This window comes from Ascaphus truei, chromosome 3 (genome assembly GCF_040206685.1).
Source record: "Ascaphus truei isolate aAscTru1 chromosome 3, aAscTru1.hap1, whole genome shotgun sequence".
Taxonomy (NCBI): Eukaryota; Metazoa; Chordata; class Amphibia; order Anura; family Ascaphidae; genus Ascaphus; species Ascaphus truei.
The window spans coordinates 3,609,730-3,624,288 of NC_134485.1; the positions used below are offsets into that span (position 1 = coordinate 3,609,730).

Consider the following 14,559-nt stretch of genomic DNA (forward strand, 5'->3'; position numbering starts at 1 on the left):
GCGCAGTGCGACTCTGTTTGCTTTGCTTTGTGGGAAGTTGTGCGCAGTGTGACTCTATTTGCTTTGCTTTGTATAAAGTTATGCGCAGTGTGAGTCCGTTTGTGTTGCTTTACATAAAGTTGTGCGCAGTTTGAGTCTGTTTGCGATTTAGGGAGTATCCACAAAATGTGCCGCGTCTGAGGTAACAGAACCTTTTCTGGCTAACAATTTGTGTCAAATGTTAGAGTCGCTTTCTAACACAAATGTGCGTAGAAAACGGAGCAATGCATCAACATAAACTTCTAGGAGCAATTTCTTGTTACATTTCCCCATCGTAGTCTTAAAAATACACTCATAGTCTCTGATATATTATATTTGACACCCCCCACCTTCCTCCCCACCTTCCTCCCCACCACGTTCCTCCTCACTACCCTCCTCCCCACCCCCCTCTCCTCCCCACCTTCCTCCCCACCACCCTTCTCCCCTCTTTCCTCCCCACTACCCTCCTCCCCACCTCCCCACCCCTCTCCTGCCCACCATCCTCCTCCCCCCTGTGTTACTCCCCCACTCTCATTCTCCCCACCACTCTCCTGCCCACCCTCCCCACCTTCCTCCCCACCACCCTCCTCCTCACCCCCACCATCCTCCCCCTCACCATTCCTCCTCCCCCCCACCAATTTCCTGCCCAACTTCCTCCCCACCTTTCTCCTCCCCACCACTCTCTTCCTCCCTCAAAATCATCCCCACCTTCCTCCCCCCTACTATCCTCCTCCCCACCACCTTCCTCCCCCCATCCTCCTCCCCACCACCTTCCTCCCACCCCCCCCTCCCACCTCCCACACTCCTCCCCACCCATCTCAGTAACACATTTCCTCATACAGATGTGGCGAGAATTACTGTCTCCAGTGGCTCGGCTGCAAAAGTAACAGTCCTTGGCGTTAGAGACAGTGTCCGCCACGGTCACGCTGTGCAGGGTCCGTGCTTTTGAATGGGACCTCCCAAAGCATTAATACTCTGGTGATGCGGCAACAGCAGTTTGCGTGACCATGGGTGGCGGGGACACAGAAGACCGGTTAGATACATGGGTATGTAACTCATTCCTTCGGGGGTTCCGTTGGTGGTAAGTCCTCTTCTCAGCTCCCATTGTCTGTTGTGGTTTCCCCGGTCTCTGTGATGGGATATCTGCTCCCCTCCCTGTTTGGCTAAAATAATCCACTCATTTGTCATGTGACAAACCTCCGCAAACTCTGGCCAGGCAAATATTGGACTATTGCCACTCATTCTCAGCTCATTACCAAGCTTTAAACGTTTGAGATTCTGGGGGGAAATTGTACCACCTTCAGCAAAGTTACTTAAATTCTTTACTGCATTTACTGTAGCATAAATCGGACACAATTAACATATCCTTAGCCTATTGAAAATCATGTTTCTACTTGTTATTGTGAACGATAGAGCATTAGTGATACGTTTCGCTGATTGAGTTAAGAGATTTTAGTCATTGATTTTCAACAGTGTCAGTGTGAGGTGGAATATCCTGCTAGCTTACAGGCTGGAACCTCTATGGGTAGGTCCAGGAGGTATCTGCAGGTCACTCCTATATCCACTCCTGAATGACAGGACACAAGACAAAAGTCCCTAGACTCCCAATGCTTGAGCACGATTGTTAAGTGCAATACATTGCATGCTGATTATTTAAGCTCCCGGACCACTCTTTAGGGTGTGCAAAGGTACTAGGGCACTTTTGGGCAGGGTAACCCCTACACCACCGATTATAGTGTCTATGTGCGAACCATCATTGCCACATACAGTAGTCCTCAAGGAGTGGATGCAGACCTGGCTCTAGCTCTTATACATGTATATATGTACAGTATATATAGAATATATATATATATATATATATTATATATATTATATAGTGCATAATAAATGAGTTCTTCAGTATTAGGTGATACCTTTTTTATTGGACTAACAATTTATGTCATACTAACGGAAGAACTCATTTATTCTGCACTATCGCAACTGGACTAACACGGCTATTTTCTGCTTTATATATATATATATACAGTATATACACGTCCGGTAAAGACAGACTGCACTCGGTTCAGTAACCATGAAAATCTGTATTGGGCATCTGAAGAGAAAAGATAAATCACCCAATCCGACGTTTCGGTCCTGGAATAGGACCTGGGTGCACCCCCTTGAGAAAGGTCCTATTCCAGGACCGAAACGTTGGATTGGGGGATTTATCTTTTCTCTTCAGATGCCCAATACAGATTTTCATGGTTACTGAACCGAGTGCAGTCTGTCTTTACCGGACGTGTATATACTGTATATATATATATATATATATATATACACACTTTTTGTACATGGGGTCAGAGGCTGTAACAATCTTTTGGGATCTTCACATGCTCTTCACTACTCATTCTACAGTAGGTAGAAAATGCAATTTTCTCACCCGACAAGTGAGGATTTGAAACACGCTGTGCACTATAATTCTAACCCTAACAAACTCTCATACTGGTTCAATGAAAGGTATCGCAAGCTACAGTACAGCTCATTTGTTTGCTGTTTTAGTTTTTTTAATGAGGCAGATACAATATAAAAGAGTCCTCCATCCATCATTTTCCATGCGAGCAGAAAATCGCAGATCTTTATATTGTACTGAATAATACTTACCAAGCTTGTATTCTTCATACCCTAGAGGACGTCTGAGCATAAATAAAATATAATGACAAAGGGTTTCTGATCAGGTAATATTTTATTTTACAGAGGATAATGTGAGCCAGTGAGCATACAAAAAGTGATCTGACTGGTGACACTTCCACACGTTGCGATGAAGAGATCCAGGAAGCCGGGGCTGCAGGGGCAGGATCAGATGCGGAGAATATTCATTGTTAAACAAAGCATTCTGGAATTAAAACAAAGTAGTCATTAAAGATCTGAGACACACTATGGAGCGTATGTACTAAGCATCGCAAATGTCATATTTTGTGTCAAAAGTGATACACACAAAAAAAACCTCATAATGTCCCAGTGTGCGCCTATGAACATACCTTCTTTCCCCTGAATGTGCACCTTTAGCGCACAGCGCACAGCGCACACACATGGAATGCACACACACATGGAATGCACATGGCGCACACACATGGAATGCGCATGGCGCACACACATGGAATGCACATGGCGCACACACATGGAATGCACATGGCGCACACACATGGAATACACATGGCGCACACATGGCGCACACATGGAATGCGCATGGCGCACACGCATGGAATGCACATGGCGCGCACACATGGAATTCGCATGGCGCCCACATATGGAATGTGCGTGACGCACAGAGGTAATTGCGTGCTGTAAACAATTCTTTATCTGTGTGCCAAAAAAAACGGTTGAAACCTGCATCAAAATAATCTGCTAAATTAAACCCGGAATAAATCCCACATCTGTATATTGTTAGCACAGAACGAAGTTTCTATATATCAACCAAAAAGGTTTCTGTTGCAGCAAGGGGGCTTCATTATGTAGGTTTACAAAATGTGTTATTTTCACAGTATAGCTATTATAAATATTATAACACAAATAATGTATATCTACTCAAACTAGTTACAAAAACCCCATGTCATTCTGTTTAAATTATATCAGTCGGGTATTCAACATAACGCAATGCATCAATCGTCATTTCCAACAATGAACTATCCATCATATGTATGAAGTCAAAGAACGGCCTTTAGAAATACAGTCGGACACACAGTTTATGAAGTCACAGAACGACCTTTAGAAATACAGTCGGACACACAGTTTATGAAGTCACGGAGCGACCTTTAGAAATACAGTCGGACACACAGTTTATGAAGTCACAGAACGACCTTTAGAAATACAGTCGGACGCACAGTTTATGAAGTCACAGAACGACATTTAGAAATACAGTCGGACACACAGTTTATGAAGTCACAGAACGTCCTTTAGAAATACAGTCGGACACACAGTTTATGAAGTCACGGAGCGACCTTTAGAAATACAGTCGGGCACACAGTTTATGAAGTCACAGAAAGACCTTTAGAAATACAGTCGGACACACAGTTTATGAAGTCACGGAGCGACCTTTAGAAATACAGTCGGACACACAGTTTATGAAGTCACGGAGCGACCTTTAGAAATACAGTCGGACACACAGTTTATGAAGTCACAGAACGACCTTTAGAAATACAGTCGGACGCACAGTTTATGAAGTCACAGAACGACATTTAGAAATACAGTCGGACACACAGTTTATGAAGTCACAGAACGTCCTTTAGAAATACAGTCGGACACACAGTTTATGAAGTCACGGAGCGACCTTTAGAAATACAGTCGGGCACACAGTTTATGAAGTCACAGAAAAACCTTTAGAAATACAGTCGGACGCACAGTTTATGAAGTCACAGAACGACATTTAGAAATACAGTCGGACACACAGTTTATGAAGTCACGGAGCGACCTTTAGAAATACAGTCGGACACACAGTTTATGAAGTCACGGAGCGACCTTTAGAAATACAGTCGGACACACAGTTTATGAAGTCACGGAGCGACCTTTAGAAATACAGTCGGACACACAGTTTATGAAGTCACGGAGCGACCTTTAGAAATACAGTCGGACACACAGTTTATGAAGTCACAGAACGACCTTTAGAAATACAGTCGGACGCACAGTTTATGAAGTCACAGAACGACATTTAGAAATACAGTCGGACACACAGTTTATGAAGTCACGGAGCGACCTTTAGAAATACAGTCGGACACACAGTTTATGAAGTCACGGAGCGACCTTTAGAAATACAGTCGGACACACAGTTTATGAAGTCACGGAGCGACCTTTAGAAATACAGTCGGACACACAGTTTATGAAGTCACGGAGCGACCTTTAGAAATACAGTCGGACACACAGTTTATGAAGTCACGGAGCGACCTTTAGAAATACAGTCGGACACACAGTTTATGAAGTCACAGAACGACCTTTAGAAATACAGTCGGACGCACAGTTTATGAAGTCACAGAACGACATTTAGAAATACAGTCGGACACACAGTTTATGAAGTCACGGAGCGACCTTTAGAAATACAGTCGGACACACAGTTTATGAAGTCACGGAGCGACCTTTAGAAATACAGTCGGACACACAGTTTATGAAGTCACGGAGCGACCTTTAGAAATACAGTCGGACACACAGTTTATGAAGTCACGGAGCGACCTTTAGAAATACAGTCGGACACACAGTTTATGAAGTCACGGAGCGACCTTTAGAAATACAGTCGGACACACAGTTTATGAAGTCACAGAACGACATTTAGAAATACAGTCGGACACACAGTTTATGAAGTCACGGAGCGACCTTTAGAAATACAGTCGGACACACAGTTTATGAAGTCACAGAACGACCTTTAGAAATACAGTCGGACGCACAGTTTATGAAGTCACAGAACGACATTTAGAAATACAGTCGGACACACAGTTTATGAAGTCACGGAGCGACCTTTAGAAATACAGTCGGACACACAGTTTATGAAGTCACGGAGCGACCTTTAGAAATACAGTCGGACACACAGTTTATGAAGTCACGGAGCGACCTTTAGAAATACAGTCGGACACACAGTTTATGAAGTCACGGAGCGACCTTTAGAAATACAGTCGGACGCACAGTTTATGAAGTCACAGAACGACATTTAGAAATACAGTCGGACACACAGTTTATGAAGTCACGGAGCGACCTTTAGAAATACAGTCGGACACACAGTTTATGAAGTCACGGAGCGACCTTTAGAAATACAGTCGGACACACAGTTTATGAAGTCACGGAGCGACCTTTAGAAATACAGTCGGACACACAGTTTATGAAGTCACGGAGCGACCTTTAGAAATACAGTCAGACACACAGTTTATGAAGTCACGGAGCGACCTTTAGAAATACAGTCGGACGCACAGTTTATGAAGTCACAGAAAGACCTTTAGAAATACAGTCGGACGCACAGTTTATGAAGTCACAGAAAGACCTTTAGAAATACAGTCGGACACACAGTTTATGAAGTCACAGAAAGACCTTTAGAAATACAGTCGGACACACAGTTTATGAAGTCACAGAACGTCCTTTAGAAATACAGTCGGGCACACAGTTTATGAAGTCACAGAACGACCTTTAGAAATACAGTCGGACGCACAGTTTATGAAGTCACAGAACGACATTTAGAAATACAGTCGGACACACAGTTTATGAAGTCACGGAGCGACCTTTAGAAATACAGTCGGACACACAGTTTATGAAGTCACGGAGCGACCTTTAGAAATACAGTCGGACACACAGTTTATGAAGTCACAGAACGACATTTAGAAATACAGTCGGACACACAGTTTATGAAGTCACGGAGCGACCTTTAGAAATACAGTCGGACACACAGTTTATGAAGTCACGGAGCGACCTTTAGAAATACAGTCGGACACACAGTTTATGAAGTCACGGAGCGACCTTTAGAAATACAGTCGGACACACAGTTTATGAAGTCACAGAAAGACCTTTAGAAATACAGTCGGACACACAGTTTATGAAGTCACAGAAAGACCTTTAGAAATACAGTCGGACACACAGTTTATGAAGTCACAGAAAGACCTTTAGAAATACAGTCGGACACACAGAACAACCTTAGAAATACAGTCGGACAGACAGTTTATGAAGTCACAGAACGACCTTTAGAAATACAGTCGGGCACACGGTTTATAAAGTTTCCTAATAAATTTTAGAACCAACATTTTGACGCACAAAAATGATTAAAATATAAGTTTAGTAGATAAGCCTTCTCATGGTAACAATGAGGTTTTTTAGAAACAAGTCCTTGCTCTCTGTAGAACCTCAGGTTCCCTATTGTGGTATTACGTATGTTTGTCTCAAGAATTTCAGTCATGCAGTATTTGCCTTTGCAACACATCTAGGAGCCTGTTTAATGAATTGTGTTCTTACTGTAATAGAATTTGCCACGCTCAATAGCACTCCATTTTGACACATATACATATATATATATTTTGTGGGGGCTCAGGGGTTCCCAAAAAGAGCTTACTGGGGTTCTGTGTTTTGTAATAGAATTTGTTAGGTTATTTTTTTTAAGGTTGGGCATCAGTCCTCTGTGGCTTTGTCTGTTCAAGGTTTTTTTATTTCATTAACCCTTTGAGTGGCAATTACGCTACCTGAGTTTTCCATGAGAAGGCCTACTGTATGTGTAGCCGCATAACAGGAATCAAAGAAATCTGCAGGACTCACTCTTGAATGTCCAAAATACAAAGGGGTAAATACAAGAAAAATGGAGCAACGTTTCGGACCCCCCGGTCCTTTCTCAAGCCCCTTTTCTGAAACGTTGCTCCATTTTCTTGTATTTACCCCTGATGTTTTTTTGCTGGATTATACCTTCGTATTTTGGACATTCAAGAGTGAGTGCTGCGGATTTTTTTGATTCCCGTCCTATCTATTTTTGTTGCTGGATGGTGATCCTGGCTGCCCTGCTAGCACCCAGACTAACAAGATAAGTTATTTGTCTTGCATTGACCCATTTAGAGTGCTCTGAACATTTTTGTATTTTATATATATATATATATATATATATATATATATATATATATATTTATATATATAGATGTATGTATGTCACCCAGATCAGAACAGTCTGGGTAACTCATGGTGTGCACGTGGGGGGAAGGGGGGAGTCATTCACTACTCCAAATCCAAGTCACATTTGAAGGAGAAAGCTGTTATTCTTACTGCTCAGAGGGGATTTTAGGTTTGTTGGGGTAGGTTCCCTTGGCAGGGAGATAAGGTACCCGGGGGGTTGTGCTAGAAGTTCACACTCTACCTGCCATAGCAGTTAGTAATTCATTGATTGGCAATGCCGTACTTGCCTCTTTGGGAGGCATAGGGTGGGAAGGTAGTTACTGTAGTTGAGGTACAGTATATATTAATCCCTTTCTAGTCCCAAGCATTGGGTGGCTCATGGCTCGCTGGCCACTTGGGTTACCAAGATGTTAATATTACACAGTATATGTGAGTACTGATTGAATTCACGTTTATCATTTAGTGCAGGGATAAGAGTAACGTCGTGATATTTTATAACATTGAGTTAAGTTATCTTGAAATAACATGAGATACACTAACGCCAATTAACCTAGCACCGTCACGTTGTTTTGGCATACCATTCGCTTGCTTTATACGGTGTTATATACATTCCTATTTTAGGTAACATTCGGTTATACTTCCTTCACTGTGTTTTGGGACTACCCTTAGTAGACAGGCAATCTGCTTCTGTTTTAAAAAAAACCAATGCAGTATTAACTGGATGAAAACAGTTTGCAGCCCGGCCCACAACTGCTGATAAAAGCATCCGTTTGATTAATTAGTATATAAATACACTAGCTCACGGGCGGCCAGCTCCAGTCTTCAAGAGCTACCAACAGGTCAGGTTTTTAGGATATCCCTGCTTCAGCACAGGTGGCTCAATCAGTGGCTCAGTCTTTGACTGCACCACCTGTGCTGAAGCAGGTGTATCCTGAGAAGTAAACTGTTGGTTGCTCTGGAGAACTGGAGTTTGCCCGCCCCTGCACACGCTGTTCTGCGTATAGCAATGACATTACCATCCTCAGGCTTGGGATGGAAACACCAGATGACGTTCGGGACGCTGGAGTCGAAACAGCATCCTTTCTTGTTGCAATCAGCTTGGCTGACGTCGGGTGGGGCGCAGTTTACCCTTTCTTTAATTGGCACTGCACATTGAGCACCAGCTGTTGTGGGAAAAAGATATGGACACATTTAATCAGTTCGTCTCCTGTCTTGCAATCTGTCTGGGCTGGCCTCTGCCAAAGGAAGCGTGGGTAGTCTGGCAGAGTCAGTGTGCATGGAGAGTCTGTGGAATTAAATGATCATAGCGATTAGTCAATTACTGATTACTGCCGGGAAAAAGCATTGACACCTGCGAAACGTGCTTCGGGTTGGCACAGGCTGGTGACATCACAGGGGAAAGCGTTCCTTACGATGGTGTCCTGAATACGCCTATCGCTCACAAGACACTTTCTGGCATCTTTTTTACTCTCACACATTAATTGGTTTTAGTCCTGTATCCTTTCACCTTGGAGGGGCACAGCACGTTTTTAATGGGGCTTCCTGCACCTTGCACTCTCTCCTCCTAACTGTCCGACTATACTCACAAGCAGTCTCTCCTCAGCTGATAGCAATCAGCGGGTGTATCAGCTCTAACTACAGCATGGAATACATACTGTAGCTACCTTTACCTTACCTTACTGTTTAACCCCTCACCCGCATTCTACCCCCTGTACGGACACTTACTTGGCTGACTTGGTCAGGCCCAGGGGAGTAAGGATAATTTAATGCCATATGTAACTGATCAGGGTACAATATTTTCATTTTTAACGAGCTTGTTGCGAAATCCCCCATGGAATCCAGGGTTCTATTTGATCAGACTTACAGCTGCAGTTACATTGTCACCATTTTGAATCCATGAGAATATCTCCTGACTGTTATATATTTTTATTTTATTTATAAAATGTTTTACCAGGAAGAATACATTGAGAGTTACCTCTCATTTTCAAGTATGTCCTGGACTATAGGCTCGGTTCACTATTTGATTCTATAAGCTACACCCCAGTGGTGATATTATTTCTGTACATTTCAGAACTTACAATAGTAACATAACTGTGAGTATGGGATACTAGGATTTGATTATATTGTGGACCACCACTTACCTTTAGGAAAAGCCCCTGCCTTTATTTGTAGTGTGGCCACATATAGCATCATTCGTGCTTTCCTTCCTGAGTGTGGATAGTATTTTTATTTAAACCACATGTAAATAAAGGTGAATTATTGTTATGTATCGTTAAGCTGTTTTCATCCTAAGGGAGTTTTTGTGCTGTATACAGTATAGGGATCCTTTTTCTACTCAAGTAGTATAGGAATATATTAAAAGATTTGCTGTTTATAATCAGATTAAAATACATTTTACAAATCACTTGGGATACAGAATATTTCTCTTAATGTCAGTTTGATGCTTTCTGAGACTCCATCAGCATCAAGAGTAAAAAAAACTAGTTTGCCTAAGAAAGCGTGTAAATGTAGATCTGAGGAGGACGATACCTTCAGGCAGCTTCACACCAGGTGGAGTTTTTTTTTTAAAATATAGTGAAAAAAAATAAAAATATGATGCTAGCAACCGGAGCCCCTAATAACGACATCCTGTGAGGACCCTTCTTCATGGCAGGAATTCCATCCGAGTGAGCAGAACTCAGACAGTTCTCCCCATGGAGAAGCTTCTTCTCTGCACGAAGGGGCCAGAATGTGATAGATCTCATTATAATAAGAGCACCGAGAAACGTCTGGCTAACTGAATCTCGGAGATGTTCAATATATGTCACATTCGGTTTAAAAAGCCCAACCTTTGGCCCACTTTCTAATCCTACGCCTGGCCTCTGGTTGCTGATATTAGCGGGACCTCTTCTCTCTGCGGAGATCAGAACTACCTGCCCTGCGCCTTATCTCATTATGCTAAGGGAGAGACTGCTGTTGCAAAAACCTCAGTAAATGTGGGTGGGGGTGGACATATCAACGGCTACAAAACTGGGGCACAATGGAAGCAGAATAACTGCAGCATATTTATCCACGAATAAAGTCCCACGATATAAGACTTGTTCTCTGATAAATCTGCTGCTACTTTTTTTGCTCCAGATTTTCTTCACTTTGTAGCCACTGGCCAGGAGACCATGGGGATTATGTACTACCAGTAAGTATCACTTAGTATTTAATACCTTATTAAATTCAAACAGAAGAATGTGTATTTTTTTATTCATAACTGCTGTTAGTCAATATTAATTATTAGTGTAATATTATTTACAATAGCCATACTGTGAAAATAATAAATTTTCTTACCTGTATATAATGCAATATAGACAGATTTTTTAGTGTTTAACTTGGCAGATTGATGCACTTTTTACCTTTTGCTAGCACAAAGACACATTATTTTTTAGTACATACAATTGCCGACTATTCGCCTGGAGCGCAATACATTTCTGCGCCCCAATAAAATGGAAAAACTCATTTTTGCAGTGTTTTTGCCTAATGTCCTATTGTGAAATGACTATTTGTAAGCTGTTGTACATACTGGATACAGCCGTCTCCCTTTTGATGTTGTGCCTGCCTAATGATGATGGCAGCCTAATTAATTAAAAGTTATACTGAGAAAGAACAATCATTTTCAGATAAAGAAACTAGACACGAGAAAGATTAGAACAAAACAAAAGCAGAAGAAAAAAAAATAGAAAAAAACAGAAACGGATGTTTCCAAATGCAGATATTAAGTAACATTTTTCTTTAAAGGGGATTGAATCTTTCTAAAAAAAAATCTGATGTTTTACTGATATAAAAAATAAAAATTTTGATACGTGGAACTGACTCTTTGGTTTAATAAACTTTCTTGAATTCAAATATATTCTTCTGTTTTCAATATTGAGTGTTTGTTGTTTGGTGCTAGTTCCTTTCAGGGAATGTGGAGTACTTACTGTTCCCGTGTGCTGAGCTGCTGAGTCCCAGTATCAGCACAATAGCCAGAGCACAGCCCACCTTGTATTCCATCCTCTCCTCTCTCCTGTGGGGTCAGGTGGATGACTTGGATATGTGTGTAAGGTGAAAAGATCTCAGAGGGATTTATTTTATACCCTCAGGATTGTTTGCACAGTAGTTTAGATAAGGTTTAATTAGGGCGCGACTCTCCACTCCCCCTATCTATTTCAAATTATGAAAAAAATTCTAACTAAGGTTAATTCCCCTCCCTGTGTTTGACAAGTTGTCATAATTAATTTGTTTGCATTTAATGGCACCACATTTAATGTATGATTAATGCATCAAATTGAGACCAACAATTACACCTGTGTTCCAAAATCAGAATTTTATATTAAAAAAAAGTTGGTGGGCATTGTGCAGATTTTCATAAAGCCAAAAAGTGAAAAAAAAAACCTGCAATTTAAAAGAGAGCAAGAACAATGAAAAATGATTGTCTTGAGAAAAAGTGAATATTTGGTGCACTTGTGTATGTATGTGTCTTTATTTATATAGCGCCATTAGTGTACATAGCGCTTCACAGCAGTAATACATGTGACAATCATATAAATAACAAATAATACAAATAACACATAATGGAAAAAAGTGCTTCAGACATAACAGTAACATGTAGGAAAAGTCCCTGCTCTGAAGAGCTTACAGTCTAATTGGTAGGTAGGAAGAATGTGAAACCACAGAAAATGTAAACAAGAATTTACAAAAGTTCCCAAACAGACTGCACTCGTGTTACAGCGGTATACGTGACTATCATAGTCAGGGTTATTAATGAGATAATATCTCTCGCTCTGCATGGACACACACGAGTGGGTGGCTAAAATAGGCGCAAAACAAATACATTGTAACAGCGACGATAAAATATAAAAACACTAATATTAAAAAGACCCCCAGAAGGCCGGCTCCATAGATTGTCCTAATGGGAAATTGGTATAATACTATTGCTACTAGGTGTCCAATAAACCTCAAAAGACCCCAAATTGGTAGGTAGAGTCAGGACATATATTGCCTAGTAGAACATATAGTAAATACTGTAGTATTAACCATACCTCAGAGACTAATGTGGCAATGGCAGTATGATAGTGTAGCCAACACTGAAATGTTGCAGATTATAACGCTTACATTGCTACAGTCCATGTACCAACAAAATATCCGTCTAGTACTAAGGCAACAAAGATTTGGATTAACAGAATTGACTCATGCTGTGAAGTGTCTCAACAGTACCACATTGAGGTAAGTATGGCTGGTTTAATAAATGAATGAATAAATATGTCTCATCCAATCATTAGGATCAGTGTGGGGCTGATTAAATACAGATCCACATTCTGTAACTGATCACTAATTACACAGCTGGACAATGCCTCATACTTTCACACGTATGAATAGTGAAAAAGAAAAACAAGCGCAAATAATATTACTAATAAATCAAATAACATAAATGATATACTATCCTTAATGAGTGCAGCTCCCGACGTAGAATTCAAACCAGATTCAATCAGCAAATGAAGGAGAAACAGGTGCGCAAATCACATCAGGACATGGAAAGAAAGTGAAAACACAAAATAGTGCAATATTGTCAACCCCAACAGATGATTTCAGTGTTGAAAGTTCTATAAAATTTGCACTCACGTTTTTAACGTATTGTATTGTATTGTATGTCTTTATTTATATAGCGCCATTAATGTACATAGCGCTTCACAGCAGTAATACATGTGGTAATCCAATAAATAACAGATAATATAAATAACAGATCATGGGAATAAGTGCTTTAGACATTAAGGAAGAGGAGTCCCTGCTCCGAGGAGCTTACAGTCTAATTGGTAGGTAGGGAGAACTTACAGAGACAGTAGGAGGGAGTTCTGGTAAGTGCATCTGCAGGGGGCCAAGCTTTATGTGCCATGTGTTCAGAATAGCCACAGTCCTATTCATATGCTTCTTTAAGCAAGTGTGTCTTAAGGTGGGTCTTAAAGGTGGATAGAGAGGGTGCTAGTCGGGTACTGAGGGGAAGGGCATTCCAGAGGTGAGGGGCAGTCAATGAAAAAGGTTTAAGGCGGGAGAGGGCTTTAGATACAAAGGGGGTACCTAGACTCTAGTGTTGACCAATCTAGTTCTTTGAGCATTTCGCAGTGATGTGTGTTGTAGTTGCATTGGAGAACAAAACGACAAATTGAATTGTAGAGGGTGTCAAGTTTGCTAAGGTGGGTTTGAGGTGCCGAGCCGTATACTATGTCTCCATAGTCAATAATTGGCATTAGCATCTGCTGTGCGATACGCTTTCTGACCAGGAGACTTAGGGAGGATTTGTTCCTGTAAAGTACCCCTAGTTTGGCATAGGTCTTGGTTGTCAGGGTATCAATGTGCATCCCGAATGTTAAGTGGGAGTCAAACCATAAGCCCAGGTATTTTAAACTAGTGACAGGTGTTAGGGTGGTTTTAGCGTTGGTTCTAATCAGGAGCTCAGTCACTGGAAGCTTTACAAATTTAGTCTTGGTCCCAAATACCATTGTTACAGTCTTGTCACAATGTTTGGGGAAATCCAGTTTTCGAGTCTCAAAAAGTCAGACTGAAGTATGTGTTGAAGGTCAGAGAGGCTATGACTGTGTGCATATAGAATTGTGTCATCTGCATACATGTGTATTGAGGCTTCCTTACAAGCTGTGGGAAGATCATTAATGAACACTGAGAAGAGTAGGGGCCCCAGAACAGAGCATTGCGGGACACAACAGGTGTTATCCAGGGGGTTGGAGTTAGAGCCTGAGATGGACACATGTTGGGATCTTCCTGATAGGTAGGACTGAAACCAGTTTAAAGCATGCTTCCCTATTCCAGAGCTCTGGAGTTTGTTAAGCAGGATAGCATGATCGACTGTGTCAAAAGCCTTTGCAAAATCTAGGAATACTGCCCCAGTGAGTTGTCCCCGTTCCATTCCACACTGGATTTCAT

The 14,559-nt window shown here is 41.5% G+C and overlaps 1 protein-coding gene across 1 annotated transcript; it reads right to left on the reverse strand.

Annotated features, from left to right (window-relative positions):
• Positions 1-2,721: 2,721 nt before the first annotated feature.
• Positions 2,722-11,689, reverse strand: LOC142491247 (trefoil factor 3-like). The gene is made up of 3 exons (XM_075593522.1): positions 11,565-11,689; positions 8,634-8,780; positions 2,722-2,890 (listed from the first exon to the last, which is right to left on the reverse strand). Exons 1-3 carry the CDS (start codon positions 11,635-11,637, stop codon positions 2,877-2,879), a joined length of 234 nt encoding a protein of 77 aa, XP_075449637.1. The 5' UTR covers positions 11,638-11,689; the 3' UTR covers positions 2,722-2,876.
• Between the last annotated feature and the right edge of the window lie 2,870 nt (positions 11,690-14,559).